The following is a 22525-nucleotide window of genomic DNA, read 5'->3' on the forward strand; positions in this document are numbered from 1 at the left end:
TCCTGTGCCCTAAGTGACACAGGAGGGGAGCCCTGAGTCTAGTGAATCCTTCGAGCTGCAGGCCGATTACCAGCATCTCCTGTGTGAACTGCATCCCTCTCATCATTCAGCCCCAAGAGAGGCCTCATGAAAACCTGTTCATGAGAAGTGAAGTGACTGATCTAGGGCTTGGCCTGGTTGGTTCGACAAGCTTAGACCGGCCAGCACCCTAAAAGTAGGCCAGACTAGCAACCTTTGCAAACATTAAAAAAGCAAAACATTTTTTTCCCTCTGAGGCTGAACAGGGCCATCCTGCCTGTTTTCATGTATAAACCGGTTGATTTACTTCCCTTAATCAGGATTGTGGAGAAACGTGGCTTCTATTTCTTTAGCCACAAGGACTGCCTTTCTGGAGGCTGGTCTAAGCCAGAAGTGAAATTTTAACTTTTGTTTTGGTGCCACCAAGTGGTTGGTTTTGAGATAACACTTTCAAGGAGAAGATGACAAACATGTAATGACTAAAAAAAAAAATCTGGGGTGCACAAGCAGAGCACAGAGGATTTTTAGGGCAATGAAACTATTCTGAATGATGCTCTGATGGTGGATACATGTCATTATTCATTCTTCCAAACCCACAGAATGTACAACACCAGGAGTGAACCCTAACATAACTATGAACTTTAGGTGATATGATGTGTCCATGTAGGTTCATTGATTATAACGAATGTAGCCCTGTGGTGAGGGGTATTGATCATGGGGGAGGTGATGCATATGTGGAGGCAAGAGGTGTATGGGAGAGCTCTGTCTTCTCATTTGTTATGAACTTAAAACTGCTTAAAAAAATAAAGCCTAGGGGCTTCCCTGGTGGCGCAGTGGTTAAGACTCCGCCTGCCAATGCAGGGGACATGGGTTCGAGCCCTGGTCCAGGAAGATCCCACATGCCGCGGAGCAACTAAGCCCCTGCGCCACAACTACTGAGCCTGCGCTTTAGAGCCCACACACCACAACTACTGAAGCCCACGCGCCACAACTACTGAAGCCCGCGTGCCTAGAGCCCGTGCTCCACAACAAGAGAAGCCACCACAATGAGAAGCCTGCGCACTGCAACTAGAGAAAGCCTGTGCGCAGCAACGAAGACCCAACGCAGCCAAAAATAAATTAATGAATGAATTAAAAATATAAATGAATTAAAAATTAAAAAAAAAAACCAAGTAAAAAAACTTCTGTTCTACATTTCATTTTCATTTTTAGCTACTGCTATTGCAGGTAAGAGCCAGGTAAGCAGAGACATCATCTAGGGTGGCTGGCCGACTTCTCAAGCCTGGATGACATTCCCTCCGTGAAGTTCCCACGTTCCAGAGTCTGGGTCCTCAGCTTCGTACATCCCAGGAACCTTTAATTTCTTCAGTGTATCCAGAACTTGTGCAATTTTCCAGGGTTATGTCTTGCTTACCAAACTTACAAAAGACTCGTTGTTAAGTCAGAATGCCAGTGTATTACTTTACAGTTAGAAATGTATATGTAGTTGTAAACCAAAGACGTGTGTTAGCTGAGTACTTCATTTGCCACCCTGTAGAAAATTTATATTGGAAGACAAATTATACAGAGCAGGTTGCTTGGTGAAATCGCGGTGGGTAGAGTGTGTGATAGGGGGAGTGCGGGTGTAAGGTAGTTTATCTTGGAGGTTAGCATCATTAAGGTGAGGCTGTCTTGACCACTGTAGGTCTGTACATGACCCCAAACTGGGTAGTATAGGATCCTGGACAGTGCTGGTGACAGACTGGCCTCATCTTTTTCGTTGGGCATTCTTTTGGAAACCCTGTGCTGAGTGAGCATCTCCTGTTAATCTGTTCTTCCCTCGGACGGGACACAGTGTGACTGGCAAGGCAAATGCTGCAGATGTGCTGACACAGCTCTGGTCTCCTGAGCATCTCTCTGGTCAGCGTGGTCAACATGAGCACTGTCAGCCACCATTTAGAGGTTTTGGCTTAGGGGAACTACCCTATTTATTGCATGATTATTTTGAATGATTTCACTCTCAGAGGAAGACTTATGTGTTTTATGTTTTGGTGGCTCTGTCCTCAAATGCAGGTTAAAATTAACATGTAAAATCCTTAGTCACCTTGGAATAGATCCCCAATAGTGAAACAGGACTTGCTGAAGATGGGAATTATCCTAGATTCTAAGGAAGGATGTGTTTGTGCAGGCCGCTTGATGTCCATGTTTTGAGAGCTTTGTGTGGACCTCACCACCTGCTCGTACACTGCGGCCTGCCCTGTGACTCTGCGTTGGAGCTCAGTTATCGCCCAGGCTTGGTGCTGCGTCTCCTCACATCCACCTCCATCCGTGCCCCAGACTGCTGCCAGAGTCCTCAGTCAAGGGGACTCGGGATACCTGCAGAAGTTATAAATCGGTGGCCTATGATTAGAATCTGATCCACAAATTTTTTATTTTTGCCATTACGTTATTTTTATCTTTAATTTATTATTAATTTATTTTGGCTGTGTTTGGTCATCCTCGCTGTGCCCGGGCTTTCTCTAGTTGCGGCGAGCAGGGGCTACTCTTCGTTGCGGCACGCAGTCTTCTCATTGTGGTGGCTTCTCTTGTTGCGGAGCACATTATGTCGTTTTTAAAAGTTTGATTTAGTTGCCAAAAGTTAAAAATCAGGAGGTTGACACAAAACTGAGTGTTCATCTTCTCTGCAAACCAGTAGAAGATCTGGCTGTGCAGGGCCTACCTTCTCACAGAGCAGTCAGTTACTGGAGTGGCCTGGATAGGGTACGTCCTGGGAGTTATCCTCAGTTCCCACCCTACCCTTCCACTCATTTATGTTACTGTCTGGGAGTGGGGGTGACTCTTGGTATGCTGGAAAACCAAAACCAAACCAAAACACACACGTAGAAAACCAGCATAGGGAAGGAGTGGCTTCTCGTGGACTCTTACTCTCTGTTGTCGTCTGCCTTGCGAGGGGAACTCCTTCCTTGGAACCTGTTCCCAGCCTCTTGAGGTCCGTTACCTCTGAATTTATCCCTTGTGCTTCCAAGAGGTGTGGTGGTGAAGTGTTGTTGAGACTTTGGGGTCACAAGGCCTGGATTTGAATACCAGCTCTGATCCTTACTGAGTTCAGTTTCCTTTTCTGTAAAATGACGGCTCTAACTTGCCTCATAGGTTGGCCCAAGAATTAAATGGGATTTTGTATTGAAAGCATCCAGCAGAAGGTAGGTCCTCCAATAATAGTGCCTCCATCTCTGTCTTCTATCAAGACATGACTCCTTCCCTTCTTTGTGACCTTAATGAAGTCCAGCTACACACCTACCTCTGCTTTCCTGCCACATATACCTCTTTATTCTTACAATAAAACCAACTTTTATTTTTTGTTCCTTATAACTTCCAGTCTTTCCGATCAGCACATTTCACGTATTCCCTTTCCTTGTTGTAGGCAGACCTCATAGAGACTCTCATATGAGAATAATGGATGACAGGTGAATTTATTTTGTTTTGGGAAATTTTATCAGAAGGCATAGCTTTTATCAAATCTCTTCAATAACTGTACAGAAATTTGTGATGGAAACTCATTAGCTTTTATAGCAACTGGTTGGAATTCTTAACATATGTATGTTTCCCCATCCATTGTATGTTTATAGACATGGAGCCTAGGTCAAAAGCTGGAAAGTCATCAACAGGAAGGATTGGTACTGGAAGGGAGACACTTCGCCTGAGATCAAAAGGTCCTGCCACTGTGGAAGAAGTGGTATGTTATGTTCATTTAATCCCTATATGTCTTGGAAATGGATAGACACTCGTGTTTGTCAGAGCTGGAAATAAAGGCCCTCTTTCCCTCTGCTTACTCAGCAGCCAGAGTTATCCTTTAGAAACTCAAATGAGATGGAACAATCTGTTCAAAACCCTCCAGTGGCTTCCCACGTCACTCGGAGTAAAAGCTAAATTCCTCAGAGTGACCAACACGATCTGACTCTGCGTCTCTTCTCTGCTCTCATCTCCACCCCTCTCCTTCTGGCTCCCTCTGCTTCAGCTACTTGAGTCTCCTCTCTGTCCACAAGCACTCCAGATACATCCCTGCCTCAGGACCTTTGTATGAGCTGTTACCTCTAGCTGGATGCGCTGCCCATTTACGAGCACTGCTCACTCCCTTGCCGCCTTGAGTTTCTGTCCACATCCTACCCTGTTTAACCTCTGAGCAGCTGCTATAATAGCAGGTCCCGCCACCCTGCCCCCTGCCCAATCTTCCTTGCCCTTCATTTTTTTTAAGGCACTGAACCCAGTGGGACTTACATCCTTGTCTCCTCTCAGTCCCATGTCTTGTTCTCACATGTCCTGTTCACAGCTGTATCCCCAGCACCTAGAACAGTGCCTGACACTTCAGAGGAGCTCAGATCTTTGAATTTAATGAATTAGTGAGTGATTCACTTACGATTGACTGGAGGAAGGGTTTTGCTGATTGACTGTGTCTATGTAAAGGTCAGTATTTGAGTGAAAAACACGAGGAGAAGAGACACATGGAGGGAAGGAAGGTGGAAGAAGAGGGTGACAGTGGTAATGATTCAAAGTGACAAGTGGCAGGTCCGCTCACAGCAGGAAGACAGCGGTGATGAAGCCCTCCTTTGGGGAGGTCAGACAGACCTCTGAGGCTCCGGAGCTCCTTGGCGTGGGGTGGGGGGGCTGGGTCAGGGGGAAGGCATGTCTGTGTGCACCTACCGTCTTAGGGCTCCCAGCTGTTTGAAGAGCAAGAGAGTGAGACAGATGAATGGTTAGGAGGCTGTTTTCATAGGATCCAGAGCTTTTGGGGGACGATGTCAGGGTCAGTCACGGGTGTGGTTTGTCGGAGCAGACCCTCAAGGAACCACGAGGCCAGGGTTGTCCTCTTGAATGTTTGAGTCACCCAGGATGTTGTCTGTTTTGGAGAATCCAGAGGAAGACTCCGAGTCGAGTGCCTTGGTCCTGGGTGAATGAAAAGATTGATCTGGAGGCAAGTGACAATGGAGAGGCCTGGGAGAGCTGAAAACATTTTGAAAGTGAGATATGACAAGATTTGTGAAAAAACCCAGGGCAGTGACATCTGGTTGTTCTGAGTCTTTGCTTTTCCAATGCCCAGCACACTGCCAGACATAATGCTGAAGTCCAGTAAATGTTTATTGTTGAACAAATGAACAAACCTCAGTGGAAGAAAGGAATCTGTAAGAGGATGGAAGGACAGTGGGAAGGAGCTAGGGGATGCCAAGTGTGCTTTAAAGTGGAGGAGAAAAGGACAGGCCTTCAAACTGTTTGCAAAGGAAGTGGGGTCGGCAGGAAAAACTCCATGTCACTGCAGGAGGAGCGCCCTCTTCTAACAGTTAAAATGGGTAATACATATCTGTTTCTTTATGAGCAGCTGCTATATAGAAGGTGCTGGAATGAAAAAGAATAACTGCAGATCTGCCTGAGGAGGTGGGAAAGATTCATTCCAAGAAAAACATCTAAAACTCCCTTCCTATTTGCATAGCCTGCTTCATTAAATAGGGCAATTAAAATAGCTCGTAATAAAGGGGAAAAAAAAACTAGTTTGGTGCTAATATTAAATTTGATACAAATGACCTACCATTTAATTTCAAACACCAAAGGATTTACAGATTTGAAGCAAATCAGCCCCTCATTATCTAGCACAATTTCTGAAAACGGAACTATACTCCACCTGCATACCTCACGATTTATTCACTATGTGTTTGTTGAGACAGGTACAATCCAGGTGCTGGTGATACAAAGATGGATAAAGACGTTGTTTTTCCTTTAAAAGGAGAGAGGCAGGAAAAGAAGCTATTACAAATCAGAAGGGCAAGGTTAATGTCATAAAGGAGGGGCTGGCTGATCAGCTGCAGTCAGGGATTGGGAAAGGGAAATCAGGGAGAGTTCCCTCCAGAAGAAATGGTTGAGTTGGTCAAAGATGGGGAGAAGAGTGTTCTAGGCATGAAATGGAAATGTCCATGGGACTGGAGTGTGCTGCAAGTACCTGGTGGGGGGTGATGAGGCTGGAGGTAGAGGCCTGGGTCAGGGCATGAAGGACCTGTGGATAATGGAGCGGGGGGTGCTATTTAAAAATTGCAAGGGGAACAGCAAATCAGTTTTGTGTTTTAGAAAAACCCCTTGGTTCTGGGGGATGGGATATTGAGCAGGGTGGATTTGAGAGTGTGAAGATTTTTCTTTTTAATTTTAATTTTATTTTTGGCTGCATTGGGTCTTCATTGCTGTGTGCGGGCTTTCTCTAGTTGCGGCGAGCAGGGGCTACTTTTCATTGCGGTGCGCAGGCTTCTCCCTGAGGTGGCTTCTCTTGCTGTGCAGCACAGGCTCTAGGTGCACGGGCTACAGTAGTTGTGGTGCGTGGGCTCTAGGGCTCAGGCTCAGTAGTTGTGGCGCACGGGCTTAGTTGCTCTGCGACATGTGAGATCTTCCCGGACCAGGGCTTGAACCCGTGTCCCCTGCATTAGCAGGCGGATTCTTAACCACTGTGCCACCAGGGAAGTCCCGAGCCTGAAGATTTCAGGCAGGGAGAACAATTAGGAGACTTCTGCAAATAAGAAAAGACAAGGGGAGTATTATTCAGACATGAAAAAGAAGAAAATCCTGCCATTTGTAACAACATGGATGGACCGTGAGGGTATTAAGCTAAGTGAAATAAGTCAGACAGAGAAAGACAAATATTGGATGACCTCAGTTATATACTCCTCTCACCTCCCCCCCCCCCAAGCCCCCACCTCATACAGAAATGGAGCAGATTGGTTGTTGCCAAAGGTAGTGGGTTGGGGGTGGGTGGGTGAAATGGGTGAAGAGGGTCAAGGTACAAACTTCCACTTATAAACAAGTCCTGAGGATAGACTGCACAGCATGGTGACTATAGTTTATAATACTCTATTATATATTTGAAAGTTGCTAAGAGACTAGATCTTAAAAGTTCTCATCACAAGGAAAAAAATAACTATGTGTGGTTATGGATGTTAACTAGACTTATTGTGGTGATGATTTTACAGTATATACGCATATCAAATCTTTATGTTGTATACCTGAAACTAAGATAATGTTATATGTCAATTATATCTCAATTAAAAAAAGTCAGGACTGAACACAGGCAATCAGAACGTGAATGGAAGGTGATGAGGTCAAGAGCTATTTAGGATAGTAAGATCTTGGTGGCCATTGTTTTTTTTTTGTGGTACGCTGGGCCTCCCACAACTGGAGCCCTCCCGTCGCGGAGCACAGGCTCCGGACGCGCAGGCCCAGCGGCCACGGCTCACGGGCCCAGCCGCTCTGCGGCTTGTGAGATCTTCCTGGACCGGTGCACGAACCCGTGTCCCCTGCATCAGCAGGTGGACTCTCAACCACTGCACCACCAGGGAAGCCCTGCAGTGTAGTCTTGAATTCAACATTTGTACCCGTAGTTGAGTGTTTAACATCTTTGGGCAAATTTTATTTCAGCTATGAAGCCATTTAAAACCAAGTATTGAAATAAACTAAACAGAACCAGACTTCACCAAATATTAAACCAAGATTTTAAAAGAATAATAAAATATGTCCAATCATGTTTTTCATAGAAACTTATAGGAAGAACAAAAATATTTTGGTACCATTAATACATAAAACAATTATTTAAAAATATTATTTCACCATCTTATAAAATTTCTATTTTTATAACATACTCAATACATTAATGTGGTAACACATGTGTGTAATTGATAAAAATTGCATACAGTAGTCCCCTCTTATCCACAGTGGACACTTTCCAAAACCCCCAGTGGATGTGTGAAACTGTGTATAGTACTGAAACTTATATATACTATGTTTTTTCCTATACATACATACCTATGATAAAGTTTAACTTATAAGTTGGGCACAGTAAAAGATGATAATAACTAATAGTAAAATAGAACTATTATAAAATACACTATAATAAAAGTTGTGTGGACGTGATCTCTCCAAATGTCTTATTTTACTGTACTCGCCCTTCTTGTGATGATGTGACATGATAAAATGCCAGTGTGATGGGATGGAGTGAGGTAAATGACATAGGCATTGTGACATAGTGTTAGGCTACCACTGACCTTCTGACTCTAAGTCAGAAGGAGGATCATCTGCTTGGGTGATCCTGGATCACCTAGCCGTGATGATGGTGAAGGTTGGATCTCAGGAGCAGGTGATGTCTGTGGTTGGGAATTCTGGGATGGAGCAGGAGGTGTGAGATTTTATCATACTACTCAGAGTGGTACACAATGTAAAACTTGTGAACTGTTTATTTCTGGAATTTTCCATATAATATTTTTGGACCTCAGTTGACTGAGGTAACTGAAACTGAGGAAAGCAAGACCACAGATGAGGGGGGGACTTCTGTTCAATAAAATTAATAAAAAATAAATAATAGGGGTATGTGTTCAGAGTGTTTTACTCTTGGGGTGAGCTGTTAATGCATATGGCCTGCATGATAAAGACCAAAGCCCTATTCAAGGCATACAGGACTCCTTAAGATCTAGTCATATCTGGCGCTATGATTCCCATCACATGGGACTTCTTGCAGTCCTTTAACCCACTGTACGCTTTTATCAGACTCTGCAACCTCACATAGACTTTGTGTATATATTGCCTTCTACTTTCGGTGCCTGCTTCTGCTTATCTGACGCCAGTTCATTTTGAAAACACAGTTCTTAAGTCACCTTTCTGAAGTCTTCCTGGACACTTAGAGATTTAAATTTACTTCCCCTGTGATGCCTCTTTGCCTTTGACATCCTTTAGAAATTGTCCTTATTATTGTTAAATAGCTATTTCTTTTCACATCTGTCTCCCTTCTAGACTGCTAGCTGCTTGGAGACTGTTCTTGCTTTTCTTCTTTGAATCTATAATACTTAACACAAACACCAAAAATATTTACTATATTCATTTGTATTGAGTTGCAGTGCACATTCTAGATATATTTCCATTCAAATTAGCTGAAGTACACAACCAGGAACTGGCTCCACATCAGATTTCCCCCTATGTATGGCTTGACATTTAAGAGATTATACATAAAAATATGATTTTATTTCTCTTTTCTTTGATAAAGCCCTCTGAAACCAAAACAAAGGCGATTGGAAAGGTTGATGATCTTCTTGAATTGTACATGGGAATTCGAGATATCGATTTAGGTAAGATCATACTATTTTAGAAATTCTTATGTCTTAATTTGTTGGAACTTAATGCTTATTTGTGTCTTGCTTGCATTTATTGTCACTTATATTTTTCAAGATAAACAGTATCTGTGTAGTGATGAAAAGCATAATGAAAATAAAGATAAATAAAAATGAAAAGAACACCTGGCCCTTACCCCTTATTAGTTATGAGGCCTCAAAGCCAAGTCAACTTTCCTAAACTTCAGGGTTTTTTTTTTTTACGGGAAAATGTTCATTTTATCTATTTTTTAAAATTGAAGTATAGTTGATTTACAATATTGTGTTAGTTTCAGGTGTACAGCAAAGTGATTCAGTTATATATATATATTTTTTCAGATTCTTTTCCATTATAGGTTATTATAAGATATTAAATATAGTTCCCTGTGCTATATAGTAAATCCTTGTTGTTTATCTATTTTATGTATAGTAGTGTGTATCTATTAATCCCAAACTCCTACTTTATCCCTCCCCCCCCTTTTTCCCTTTGGTAACTGTAAGTTTGTTTTCCATGTCTGTGAGTCTGTTTCTGTTCTGTAAATTAGTTCATTTGTATTATTTTTTAGATTCTACATATAAGTGATATCATATTTTTCTTTATCTTACTTCCACCCATGTTGTTGCAAATGGCAATATTTCATTCTTTTTTTATGGCTGAGTAGTAATATATCTATCACATCTTCTTTATCCATTCATCTGCCAATGGACACTTACATTGCTTCCGTGTCTTGGCTATTGTACATAGTGCTGCTATGAACATTGGTGTGCATGTATCTTTTTGAATTAGAGTGTTCAGCTTTTCCAGTGTATGCCCAGTAGTGGGATTGCAGGATCATATGGTAGCTCTATATTTAGTTTTTTAAGGAACCTCCATACTGTTTTCCAAGTGGCTGCACCAATTTACATTCCCACCAACAATGTAGGAGTGTTCCTTTTTCTCCACACCCTCTCCAGCACTTATTATTTGTAGACTTTTTTTTTGGCTGTGCTGTGCAGCATGCGGAATCTTAGTTTTCCGACCAGGGATTGAAACCATGCCCCTTGCATTGGGAGCACAGAGTCTTAACCACTGGACTACCAGGGAAGTCCCCTATTATTTGTAGACTTTTTGATGATGGCCATTCTGACTGATGTGAGGTGATAACTCATTGTAATTTTGATTTGCATTTCTCTAATAATTAGTGATGTTGAGCATCTCTTCATGTGCCTGTTGACCATCTGTATGTCTTCTTTGGAGAAATGCCTATTTAGGTTTTCTGCCCATTTTTTGATTGGGTTGTTTGTTTCCTTGGTATTGAGTTGTAGAGGCTGTTTTAAACTTCAGTTTTTAACCTATAAATAATATTTCCTACATAAGCAGTTTTATGGATTTAAAAAATATATATGATGATAGATGTTAACTAGACTTACTGTGGTGATGATTTCATAATATATACATATATTAGAATATATGTGGAAAAATTTGTAGATGATACATATGGAAAGTATTTAATACATCAGATTTAATGGACAAATTGTGTATTTGTTACAGTATTAAAGTTGTGCCCCATTTAATAAGATTACTGAAACCTTGTGAACAATGGATCAAATATGAAGAAAGCAGACACACTTGGCATGTGACGAACAAGGGCATTTGAATTTCTGTGTATTTCTTTATTTTATTTTTTAAAAATTTTATTTATTTATTTTTTGGCAGCGATGGGTCTTCGTGGCTGCATACGGGCTTTCTCTAGTTGCAGTGAGCAGGGCTACTCTTCCTTGCAGTGTGCAGGTGTCTCATTGTGGTGGCTTCTCTTGTTGTGGAGCATGGGCTCTAGGCATGCAGGCTTCAGTAGTTGTGGCTCACGGGCTCTAGAGCACAGGCTCAGTAGTTGTGGCGCATGGGCTTAGTTGCTCCACAGCATGTGGGATCTTCCCGGACCAGGGCTCGAACCCATGTCCCCTGCATTAGCAGGCGGATTCTTAACCACTGTGCCACCAGGGAAGCCCTCTGTGTATTTCTTATGTCATCATTAGGATGTCAGTATCTTGATCTCTCAGTTAAGACTCTATCAATTGCAGATAACAAATGAAACAAAACAAAACTCAACAAATCTAATTCCAACTGGCTTAAGGGAACGTTAAGCCAGGGAAATGTTCTGGTTCTTATAGCTGAAATTCCAGAGGTAGATCTTGGCTTCAAAAATGGTTAGAACTGGAATTCTCACGCTGTCATCAGGATGTGGTTTCTCTTCTCTCAATTCTGTCTTCATTTCAGATCCCCGTGGTATCCCCTGGCAGCTTCAGGCCCTCCGTCGTAGAGCCCAAATGACAGCCATGGCTCCACCCTCTACATCTTCTTGGTGGCAAGCACAGTGGGAGAGAGGGAGGGCCTTTTCCAAGTCATTCAAACAAAATGCTCAGGATCGTCTCTGTCTCAAGTGAATTAGTCACAGAGGCCAGGGAGGTGGTTAGGTCTGGGTCAAATGCTCTACCTATGCAACAGAGAGTGACTCTGAAATACAAGGGCTGAGATTGTGCAGGGCCTGGTCCCTCCAGTGTAGAAGCAAATGATAAATGTTCCCTTAAGAAGGGCAGGTGGATGCTGGATGGGGAAAGAGTGAATGAGAATGCTAGTGGTGGGGTGTGTGCCTGCATGCATCTGTGTGTGTGGGCGTGGGTGAATTTGTATCAGGTACTTAATAAATTTTTTAAAGTCAAAGACTGGGACTATTTTATTTACTTGCTACCAGGGAAAGTATTTTACTTTACATTAGCTAGAAGTATTTAAAACTCATTCTTCCTTTTCTACTTCTACTCATTTTCCTTTTTCCTTACAGAGTTTATTCTTATTTTTTTCTAGCCTATCTGAACTTTAAAAATAAAATTTTTATGTTGGCTGTGCAGATGATGTCTGTAATTGAAAAAAGTGATACTCTTTTCTAGCTCCTTTAAGAGAAATATAAAATTTGCATATAATAGATCCTTGCTACACACGACACAAAGTTAAAGCTGAGATGATCCTACAGAAAGCAAGTGTTTTAAAATGTTTCTCACAACCTGTTTGTATTTGGAAAAATAAAGAGATTTGCATAAATGATGTGGGCCTGTGGCAGTTATGCAAATGAACCTGCAAATGAGAGTAAAGGGGATTTAGAGATGGTAGTGCTCTTAAACTCAGGTAGTGTTTGTTAGGAAAGTAATATGAAATATCTCTATTCAATTGAGAAGTTTTAAAATTGTATACTGTATAAATATTATAAGATTCAGGAACTAGGGTATCAGTTGCTGGATCTTGAGCCTGAGGAGAATCATACTTTTCAAAGGTGAGAACTTAAAGCAGTGCTTAACTTTAGAACTTAATTTTGGGCATAGGTCTTATAGCTACTTAAGTATAAATAGGGCATAATTAAATAAATCATATTTAATAATAAATCTTTTGTTATTAAAATATACAGATATACAGGGAAGAGTGCTGGGCAATGGTACAAGTAATTATAAATGAATTAAGAGAGTTCTTCTTTTATAGATTTATTTAATTAAATTTTTGGCTGTATTGGGTCTTTGTTGCTGCGCGCAGGTTTTTTCTAGTTGTGGCGAGTGGGGGGGTTACTCTTCATTGCGGTGCACAGGCTTCTCATTGTGATGGCTTCTCTCGTTGCTGGGCACAGGCTCTAGGCGTGCAGGCTTCAGTAGTTGTGGCTCGTGGGCTCTAGAGCGCAGACTCAGTAGTTGTGGCACATGGACTTAGTTGCTTCACGGCATGTGGGATCTTCCTGGACCAGGGCTCGAACCCGTGTGCCCTGCATTGGCAGGCAGATTCTTAACCACTGCGACACCAGGGAAGCCCAATAAAGTTCTTTAAAGATCAATTTTCTTTCACTCTGACAAATTGAGCACTAAACATTCCTTGTAAATTAACTAGTAATCCCTTTATAAAGTTAATTAATCAAATTCCTCCAATGGCATAAAAATCATTATTATTATACATGATTAGCAACGTGATTAGTCACCTAGGGAGGTAAAGTTTAAGGAAAGTAATTATTTTGAGAATGTGAACCATTGTTGAATTAGGAATTTCTCTCATTATTCAGATCTGATTAGCATGAAATATGACTCACAAATATGACACTGATTCAACAGACAAATGAATATATTTACTTGTTTGTATTCCAAGCATTTCTTAGCTTTCAGAAATGTTGTCTTAATGCAAATTACATTGATATCATGTTATATTCGAGTTAATATGTTTTTGTTAGAAAACTTAAAAAGTAATATGGCAATAAAATGACTAAAACTCAAAACACTATCCTCAAAAAAGGATTGGGATGTATTTACCATTTGAAAATGGAAAACAATTCAAATGGGTTTATGTAGAAGTAACCCTGAAAGGGATAGTGCTTCATTTGGTTGTAGAGTTGTGAACTATTTCACAACCAAACCAATGCCAGCCAACGTGGCTTTCCTTGGAAAGTTACCCAATGGGTAAAATGGTTTCTGGAAGGTTTTGAGTCCTGTAAGACCCTAGATGGGATTGACCTAACTTAAAGGAAAGTTGTGTCATATAAGGTTCTTCATGAATATTTAAGGCCATTGTGTAAATTGTATATGGAACTACACTATTTTCTGATGATGCCAACTTAGGAGTTTGGAGATCATCCCAGCAACTTCAGAATTTTAGGATTTCTAATTTATAAAGAGATCCAGAGGTGGGGGGGGGACCTTCAAGATGGCAGAGGAGTAACACTTGGAGATCATCTTCCTCCCCCAAAATACATCAAAAATACATCTACATGTGGAACAACTCCTCAAGAGCACTTACTGAATGCTGGCAGAAGATTTCAGACTTCCCAAAAGGCAAGAAGCTCCCCACGTACCTGGGTAGGGCAAAAGAAAAAAGAAAAAACAGAGGCAAAAGAATAAGGATGGGACCTGCAACTCTGGAAGGGAGATGTGAAGGAGGAAAGGTTTCCACACACTAGGAAGACCCTTCACTGGTGGAGATGGGGGGGCGGTGGGTGGGGGGGAAGATTCGGAGCCACAGAGGAGAGCACAGCAACAGGGGTGTGGAGGGCAAAGCAGAGAGATTCCTGCACAGAGGATCAGTGCTGACCAGCACTCACTAGCCCGAGAGGCTTGTCTGCTTACACACTGGGGCAGGTGAGGGCTGGGAGCTGAGGCTTGGGCTCTGGAGGTCAGATCCCAGAGAGAGGACTGGGGTTGACTGTGTGAACACAGGCTGAAGGGGGCTAGTGCACCATAGGTAGCAGGAAGGGAGTCTGGGAAAAAGTCTGGACCTGCCTAAGAGGCAAGAGACCATTGTTTCAGGGTGTGCGAGGAGAAGGGGAATTCCTTCCCTGTCTGCCCACAGAAGGCAGAGAACTGCCTAAACAAGCTCCAGAGATGCGCGCGAGCTGTGGCTATCAGCGCGGACCCCAGAGACGGGCATGAAACGCTAAGGCTGCTGCTGCCGCCACCAAGAAGCCTGTGTGCAAATACAGGTCACTATCCACACCGCCTCAGGATCCTGTGCAGCCCACCACTGCCAGGGTCCCGTGATCCAGGGACAACTTCCCTGGATGAACACACAGTGCACCTCAGGCTGTTGCAACATCATGGTGGCCTCTGCTGCCACAGGCTTGCCCTGCATTCCAATTATAACTACTGTACCCCTCCGTCCCCCTGGCCTGAGTGAACCAGAGACCCCTAATCAGCCGCTTCTTTAACCCCCTCCTGTATGGGTGGAAACAGAAGCCTGAGGGCGACCTACACGCAGAGGTGGGGCCAAAACCAAAGCTGAACCCCAGGAGCTGTGCGAACAAAGAAGAGAAAGGGAAATTTCTCTGTGCAGCATCAGGAGCAGCGGATTAAATCTCCACAGTCACCTTGATGTACCCTGCATCTGTGGAATACCTGAATAGACAACGAATCAATCCAGAACTGAAGCGGTAGACTTTGGGAGCAGCTGTAGACTTGGGGTTTGCTGTCTGCGACTGACTTGTTTCTGATTTTTATGTTTATTTTAGTATAGGTTTTGACACTTGTTATCATTGGTGGATTTGTTTATTAGTTTGGTTGCTCTCTTCTTTTTCTAATTACTTTTTAATTTTTTTATTTTAATTTTTAAATTTTAATTATTTTATTTTTATTTTCTTTCTTTATTTCTCCCTTTTCTTCTGAGCCATGTGGCTGACAGGGTCTTGGTGCTCCGGCCTGGTGTCAGGCCTGAGCTTGTGAGGTGGGAGAGCCGAGTTGAGGACATTGGACCACCAGAACCCTTCCGGCCTCACGTAATATCAGTTGGCGAGAGCTCTCCCAGAGATCTCCTTCTCTACACTAAGACCTAATTCCACCAACGGCCAGCAAGCTCCAGTGCTGGATGCCCCATGCCAAACAACTAGCAAGACAGAAACACAACCCCACCCATTGGCAGAGAGGCTACCTAAAATCATACTAAGTCAAGACACCCAAAACTGGATGCAACCCTGCCCAAAAGAAAGACAAGATCCAGCCCCACCCACCAGAATATGGGCACCAGTGCCTCCATCAGGAAGCCTACACAAGCCACTGAACCAACCTTACCCACTGGGGGCAGACACCAAAAACAATGAGAACTACGAACATGTAGCCTGTGAAAAGGAGACCTCAAACACAGTAAGTTAAGCAAAATGAGAAGACAAAGAAATATGCAGCAGATGAAGGAGCAAGGTAAAAAACCCACCAAACCAAACAAATGAAGAGGAAATAGGCAGTCTACCTGAAAAAGAATTCAGAGTAATGATAGTAAAGATGATCCAAAATCTTGGAAATAGAATGGAGAAAATACAAGAAATGTTTAACAAGGACTTAGAAGAACTAAAGAGCAAGCAAAAAGTGATGAACGACACAATAAATGAAATTAAAAATTCACTAGAAGGAATCAGTAGCAGAATAACTGTGGCAGAAGAATGGATAAGCGACCTGGAAGATAAAATAGTGGAAATAACCACTGCAGAGCAGAATAAAGAAAAAAGAATGAAAAGAATTGAGGACAGTCTCAGAGACTTGTGGGAAAACATTAAATGGACCAACATTCGAATTATAGGGGTCCCAGAAGAAGAAGAGGAAAAGAAAGGATCTGAGAAAATATTTGTAGAGATTATAGTTGAAAACTTCCCTAACATGGGAAAGGAAATAGTCAATCAAGTCCAGGAAGTTCAGAGAGTCCCATACAGAATAAATCCAAGGAGAAACATGCCAAGACACATATTAATCAAACTATCAAAAATTAACTACAAAGAAAAATATTAAAAGCAGCAAGGGAAAAGCAGCAAATAACATACAAGGAGTTCCCATAAGGTTAACAGTTGATCTTTCAGCAGAAACTCTGCAAGCCAGAAGGAAGTAGCAAGACATATTTAAAGTGATGAAAGGGAAAAACCTACACCCAAGATTACTCTACCCAGCAAGGATCTCATTCAGATTCAACGGAGAAATTAAAACCTTTACAGAGAAGCAAAAGCTAGGAGAATTCAGCACCAAGAAACCAGCTGTACAACAAATGCTAAAGAGTCTTCTCTAGGCAGGAAACACAAGAAAAGGAAATGACCTACAAAAACAAACCCAAAACAATGAACAAAAGGGTAATAGGAACATACATATTGATAATTACCTTAAATGTGAATTGATTAAATGCTCCAGCCAAAAGATATAGACTGGCTGAAGGATACAAAAACAAGACCCGTATATATGCTGTCTGTAAGAGATCCACTTCAGACCCAGGGACACATACAGACTGAAAGTGAGGGGATGGAAAAAGATACTCCATGCGAATGGAAATGCAAAGAAAGCTGGAGTAGCAATTCTCACATCAGACAAAATAGACTTTAAAACAAAGACTATTACAAGAGACAAAGAAGGACACTACATAATGATCAAGGGATCAATCCAAGAAGAAGATATAACAGTTGTAAATATTTATGTACCCAACATAGGAGCACCTGAATACATAAGACGAATGCTAACAGCCATAAAACGGGAAATTGACAGTAACATAATCATAGTAGGGTACTTTAACACCCCACTTTCACCAATGGACAGATTATCCAAAAGGAAAATAAATAAGGAAACACAAGCTTTAAATGACACATTAAAGAAGATGGACTTAATTGATATTTGTAGGACATTCCATCCAAAAACAACAGAATACACTTTCTTCTCAAGGACTCATGGAACATTCTCCAGGATAGATCATATCTTAGGTCACAAATCAATCCTTGATAAATTTAAGAAAATTGAAATCGTATCAAGTATCTTTTCTGAACACAATGCTATGAGACTAGATATCAATTACAGGAAAAAACTGTAAAAAAAATACAAGCACAAAAACCTGAAACCATTTCCTCTAAAATCAAGAACAAGACAAGTTTGCCCACTCTCACCACTATTATTCAACATAGTTTTGGAAGTTTTAACCACAGCAATCCGAAAAGAAAAAGAAATAAAAGGAATTCATATCGCAAAAGAATTAAAGCTGTCAGTGTTTGAAGATGACATGATACTATACATAGAGAATCCTAAAGACGCTACCAGAAAACTACTAGAGCTAATCAATGAATTTGGTAAAGTAGCAGGATACACAATTAATGCACAGAAATCTCATGCATTCCTATACACTAATGATGAAAAATCTGAAAGAGAAATTAAGAAAACACTCCCATTTGCCATTGCAACAAAAAGAGTAAAATACCTAGCAATAAACCTACCTAAGGAGACAAAAGAACAGTACGCAGAAAACTATAAGACACTGATGAAAGAAATTAAAGATGATACAAGCAGATGGAGTGATATACTGTGTTCTTGGATTGGAAGAATCAACATTATGGAAATGACTATACTACTCAAAGCAGTCTAGAGACTCAGTGCAATCCCTATCAAACGACCAGTGGCATTTTTCACAGAATTAGAACAAAAAATTTCACAATTTGTACGGAAACACAAAAGACCCCAAATAGCCAAAGCAATCTTGAGAAAGAAAAATGGAGCTGGAAGAATCAGGCTTTTGGACTTCAGACTATACTACAAAGCTACAGTAATCAAGACAGTATGGTACTTGCACAGAAACAGAAATATAGATCAATGGAATAGGATAGAAAGCCCAGAGATAAACCCACCCACATATGGTCACCTTATTTTTGATAAAGGAGGCAAGAATATACAATGGAGAAAAGACAGCCTCTTAAGTGGTGCTGGGAAAACTGGACAAGTACATGTAAAAGAATGAGATTAGGGCTTCCCTGGTGGTGCAGTGGCTGGGAGTCCACCTGCCAACGCAGGGGATACGGGTTCGTGCCCCGGTCTGGGAAGATCCCACATGCTGCGGAGTGGCTGGGCCCGTGAACCATGGCCGCTGAGCCTGTGCGTCCAGAGCCTGCGTGTCCGGAGCCTGTGCTCTGCAACGGGAGAGGCCGCAACAGTGAGAGGCCTGTGTACCGCAAAAAAAAAAAAAAAAAAGTGAGATTAGAACCCTCCCTAACACCATACACAAATATAAACTCAAAATGGATTAAAGACCTAAATGTAAGGCCAGACACTATAAAACTCTTAGGAAAACGTAGGCAGAATGCTGTACGACATAAGTCACAGCAAGATCCTTTTTGACCCACCTCCTAGAGAAATGGAAATAAAAACAAATAAACAAATGGGACCTAATGAAACTTAAAGGCTTTTGCACAGCAAAGGAAACCATAATCAAGATGAAAAACAACCCTCAGAATGGGAGTAAATACTTGCAAATGAAGCAACTGACAAAGGATTAATCTCCAAAATATACAAGCATTACATGCGGCTCAATATCAAAAAAACAAAGAAACCGATCCGAAAATGGGCACAAGACCTAAATAGACATTTCTCCAAGGAAGATATACAGATTGCCCAGAAACACAGAAAGGATGATCAACATCACTAATCATTAGAGAAATGCAAGTCAAAACTACAATTGAGCTATCACCTCACACCAGTCAGAATGGCCATCATGAAAAAAATCTACAAACAATAACTGCTGGAGAGGGTGTGGAGAAAAGGGAACCCTCTTGCACTGTTGGTGGGAATGTAAATTGATATAGTCACTATGGAGAACGGTATGGAGATTCCTTAAAAAACTAAAAATATAACTACTATATGACCCAGCAATCCCACTACTGGGCATATACCCTGAGAAAACCATAATTCAAAAAGAGTCATGTACCACAGTGTTCATTGCAGCACTATTTAGAATAAGTGGTACATGGAGGCAACCTAAGTGTTCGTCAACAGATAAATGGATAAAGAAGATGTGGCACATATATACAATGGAATATTACTCGGCCATAAAGAGGAATGAAATTGAGTTATTTGTAGTGAGGTGGATGGACCTAGAGTCTGTTATACAGAGTGAAGTTAAGCCAGAAAGAGAAAATACTATATGCTAACACATATATATGGAATCTAAAATAAAAGAAAAAGGGGGGCTTCCCTGGTGGCGCAGTGGTTGACAATCAGCCTGCCGATGCAGGGGACACGAGTTCGTGCCCCGGTCCGGGAGGCTCCCACATGCCGCGGAGCGGCTGCACCCGTGAGCCATGGCCACTGAGCCTGCGCGTCTGGAGCCTGTGCTCTGCAATGGGAGAGGCCACAACAGTGAGAGGCCCGCGTACTGCAAAAAAAAAAAAAAAAGAAAGAAAAAGGTTCTAAAGAACCTAGGGGCAGGACAGTAATGAAGACGCAGACATAGAGAATGGACCTGAGGGCATGGGGAGGGGGAATGGTAAGCTGGGACAAAGAGAGATAGTAGCATTGACATATACACTACCAAATGTAAAATTGATAGCTAGTGGGAAGCAGCTACATAGCACAGGGAGATCAGCTCGGTGCTTTGTGACCACCTAGAGGGGTGGGATAGGGAGGGTGGGAGGGAGGGAGACGCAAGAGGGAGGGGATATGGGGATATATATACATATAGCTGATTCACTTTGTTATACAGCAGAAACTAACACAACATTGTAAAGCAATTATACTCCAATAAAGATGTTAAAAAATTAATGTTATTGCTAATGAAGTTTATCATTTTAAAAGTCGAAATAAAAATCCTTAAAAAAAAAAAGAGATCCAGAAATATGTGGAAAGGAAATTTGAATGATAGTTTCTCAGTAGAGTTTTCCTGTAAAATCTTTTATAGGTCTTTTAAACGTATATGATAATTTTATTTAGAGGTTATTACATTTTTTCCTAGGATGATTTCTTTTTTCACTGAATTCAAAACAGTGAAAGTCATCCTTCTCAGATAAAGCCAATGAAATTTTGGCAATAGATTTTTCTTAAACATTCTGTATTGCCTGTATTTTTTGATGTTTGACTAATGTGTGAGTTGCTTGAAATGGGTCGACATTTATGAAAAGTCTTAGGGAAAGTAGGTGTTAAAGACTTTACGTAGAAAGAGGTACAGTTACAGATTTAATGGTTAAATTAACAATGGTGGTCACTAACCTTTATCTAAACCCTGCTATGTGCCATTTTATAGATTAGAGAACAAACAGATTCAGAGATGTTTGGTAATTTGCCCAGTCAGCTAACAAGGACTGAGATTTAATTCTGGGACTTTGATACCAAGATTTTTCACCTTCAGTAGTACCTTATAGCTAAAAGTTATGTTTAAGTATTTAAAAACTTAGTGGAAAATACAGATTGACCTGTATCACCAATGTAAGTTTGTCATTAATAATGATGTGAAAGTTGTTTAGTAGTGGTAATAATATAAAGATATTCTCAGTATGGCCACTAGATGTCAGCACTTAGCTGCTATATGTGGTGTAAATTCTACATTTTAGTGGAATATTTTTTGCCAGGTTGTATTCAGGTGCTGAATATTATTGCGGCATACTGCAGATCTATTATAGTTAACATATTAAAAGCATTTTAGTAGCTGTCACTATGTTAATGTAATAAAACTTTTTAAAAACTATTTCATTTTGCTAAAGTTTCTTTTGCTTTTCTCTTTTTTTTCATAAATTTATTTATTTACTTATTTTTAGCTGCGTTGGGTCTTTGTTGCTGCGCACAGGCTTTCTCTAGTTGCGGTGAGCAGGGGCTACTCTTCCTTGCGGTCCGCAGGCTTCTCATTGCCGTGGCTTCTCTTGTTGCGGAGCACGGGCTCTGAGCGCGCAGGTTTCAGTAGCTGTGGCACGTGGGCTCAGTAGTTGTGGCTCGTGGGCTCTAGAGCGCAGGCTCAGTAGTTGTGGCGCACGGGTTTAGTTGCTCTGTGGCATGTGGGATCTTCCTGGACCAGGGCTTGAACCCGTGTCCCCTGCATTGGCAGGTGGATTCTTAACCACTGAGCCACCAGGGAAGCCCTCTTTTGCTTTTGTCTTAAATCAGAGATTCAATCTTTTACCAAAACAGATACAATAATACCATTTATTTCTCCTGTAAAAAATATTTAAAATCTATGTTTATACTTTATGAGTTAGCAATTCATAACATGTTCAGAGCATGCTCCATTCGTAATTTCTTTTAAAATATATAAGCGAATTATGGATTTTGGAAAGATCTCTGGAGCACTGTATTACATACAGTATTTCCAGCATAACTATGAAGCTGCCTAATTGGTACTTTTGTTGCTTCTACAAGACCCGTGTTTCCTTGAAGGGTGATAACTTACTCAGTTTTTAATCTCAGCTCCTACCACAGTGCCTCTCCCAGAGTAAATCCTTGGTAAATGTTTATTGACCGAATGTCTGTTAAGAGGCACAAAAATAGTGAATTCACAGGGAGTATGGAGTCCTAATATCATTTTTGAAGCTTTAGCCCTTGGGCAAATTATTTAACTTTGAATCATAATTTCTGTATGTTTGTAAAAGGGTATGATAAAAAACAACCTTACTGGGTTGGCAAGGCATTAAATTAAATATATATAAAGTTTCTATCACATCATAAATAATAGGTGTAGCTATTATCATTCTTAGCAATGATTACTAACAATTATTGCCAGTAATAATGGTAGTGGTGTAGTAGAGGTAGAAACATATAGGAGGTCTGAGCAGTTCTGGGGCTGTGTTTAGTGTATGGGAGGTTTTCTTCTCTGTTGTGCCAGCATGAGTGAGGTTATATAGTTTGGACTGTAAGGTTACTGTCTGGGGCATCTTAAGCCATCATTTTTCTCATTTTGTGACTAAGGAACCCAAACCAGAGATTGCGAGTCAGAGTCAGCCAGGTCCAGGATATGTTGTTCCTGGGCTCAGGGTGCTAGCCAGTACTGCTGACTTCCTGAGGTGCCAAAAAACATGCACCAAGTTGTTTCTTTCAGCCAATGTGTGTGTGTGTGTGTGTGTGTGTGTGTGTGTGTGTGTGTGTGTGTGTGTGAGAGAGAGAGA

At 41.3% G+C, this 22525-nt stretch overlaps 1 protein-coding gene across 2 annotated transcripts in view; it reads left to right on the plus strand.

Annotated features, from left to right (window-relative positions):
* The window catches only part of GIPC2 (GIPC PDZ domain containing family member 2), an 87144-nt gene that overhangs the window by 55796 nt on the left and 8823 nt on the right, over positions 1-22525 (plus strand). The window contains exons 4-6 of one of the 2 annotated variants that reach the window (XM_024734669.1): positions 3624-3730; positions 9059-9140; positions 11419-11726. In XM_024734669.1, the coding sequence (XP_024590437.1) occupies positions 3624-3730; positions 9059-9140; positions 11419-11585 (356 nt within the window). In that variant the 3' untranslated portion in view covers positions 11586-11726. Of the gene's footprint in view, positions 1-3623; positions 3731-9058; positions 9141-11418; positions 11727-22525 lie in introns of those variants that run through there. The other variant, XM_024734670.1, reaches the window with a different exon arrangement.

Source organism: Neophocaena asiaeorientalis, unplaced genomic scaffold, assembly GCF_003031525.2.
Source record: "Neophocaena asiaeorientalis asiaeorientalis breed wild unplaced genomic scaffold, Neophocaena_asiaeorientalis_V1.1 scaffold15, whole genome shotgun sequence".
Classification (NCBI taxonomy): Eukaryota; Metazoa; Chordata; class Mammalia; order Artiodactyla; family Phocoenidae; genus Neophocaena; species Neophocaena asiaeorientalis.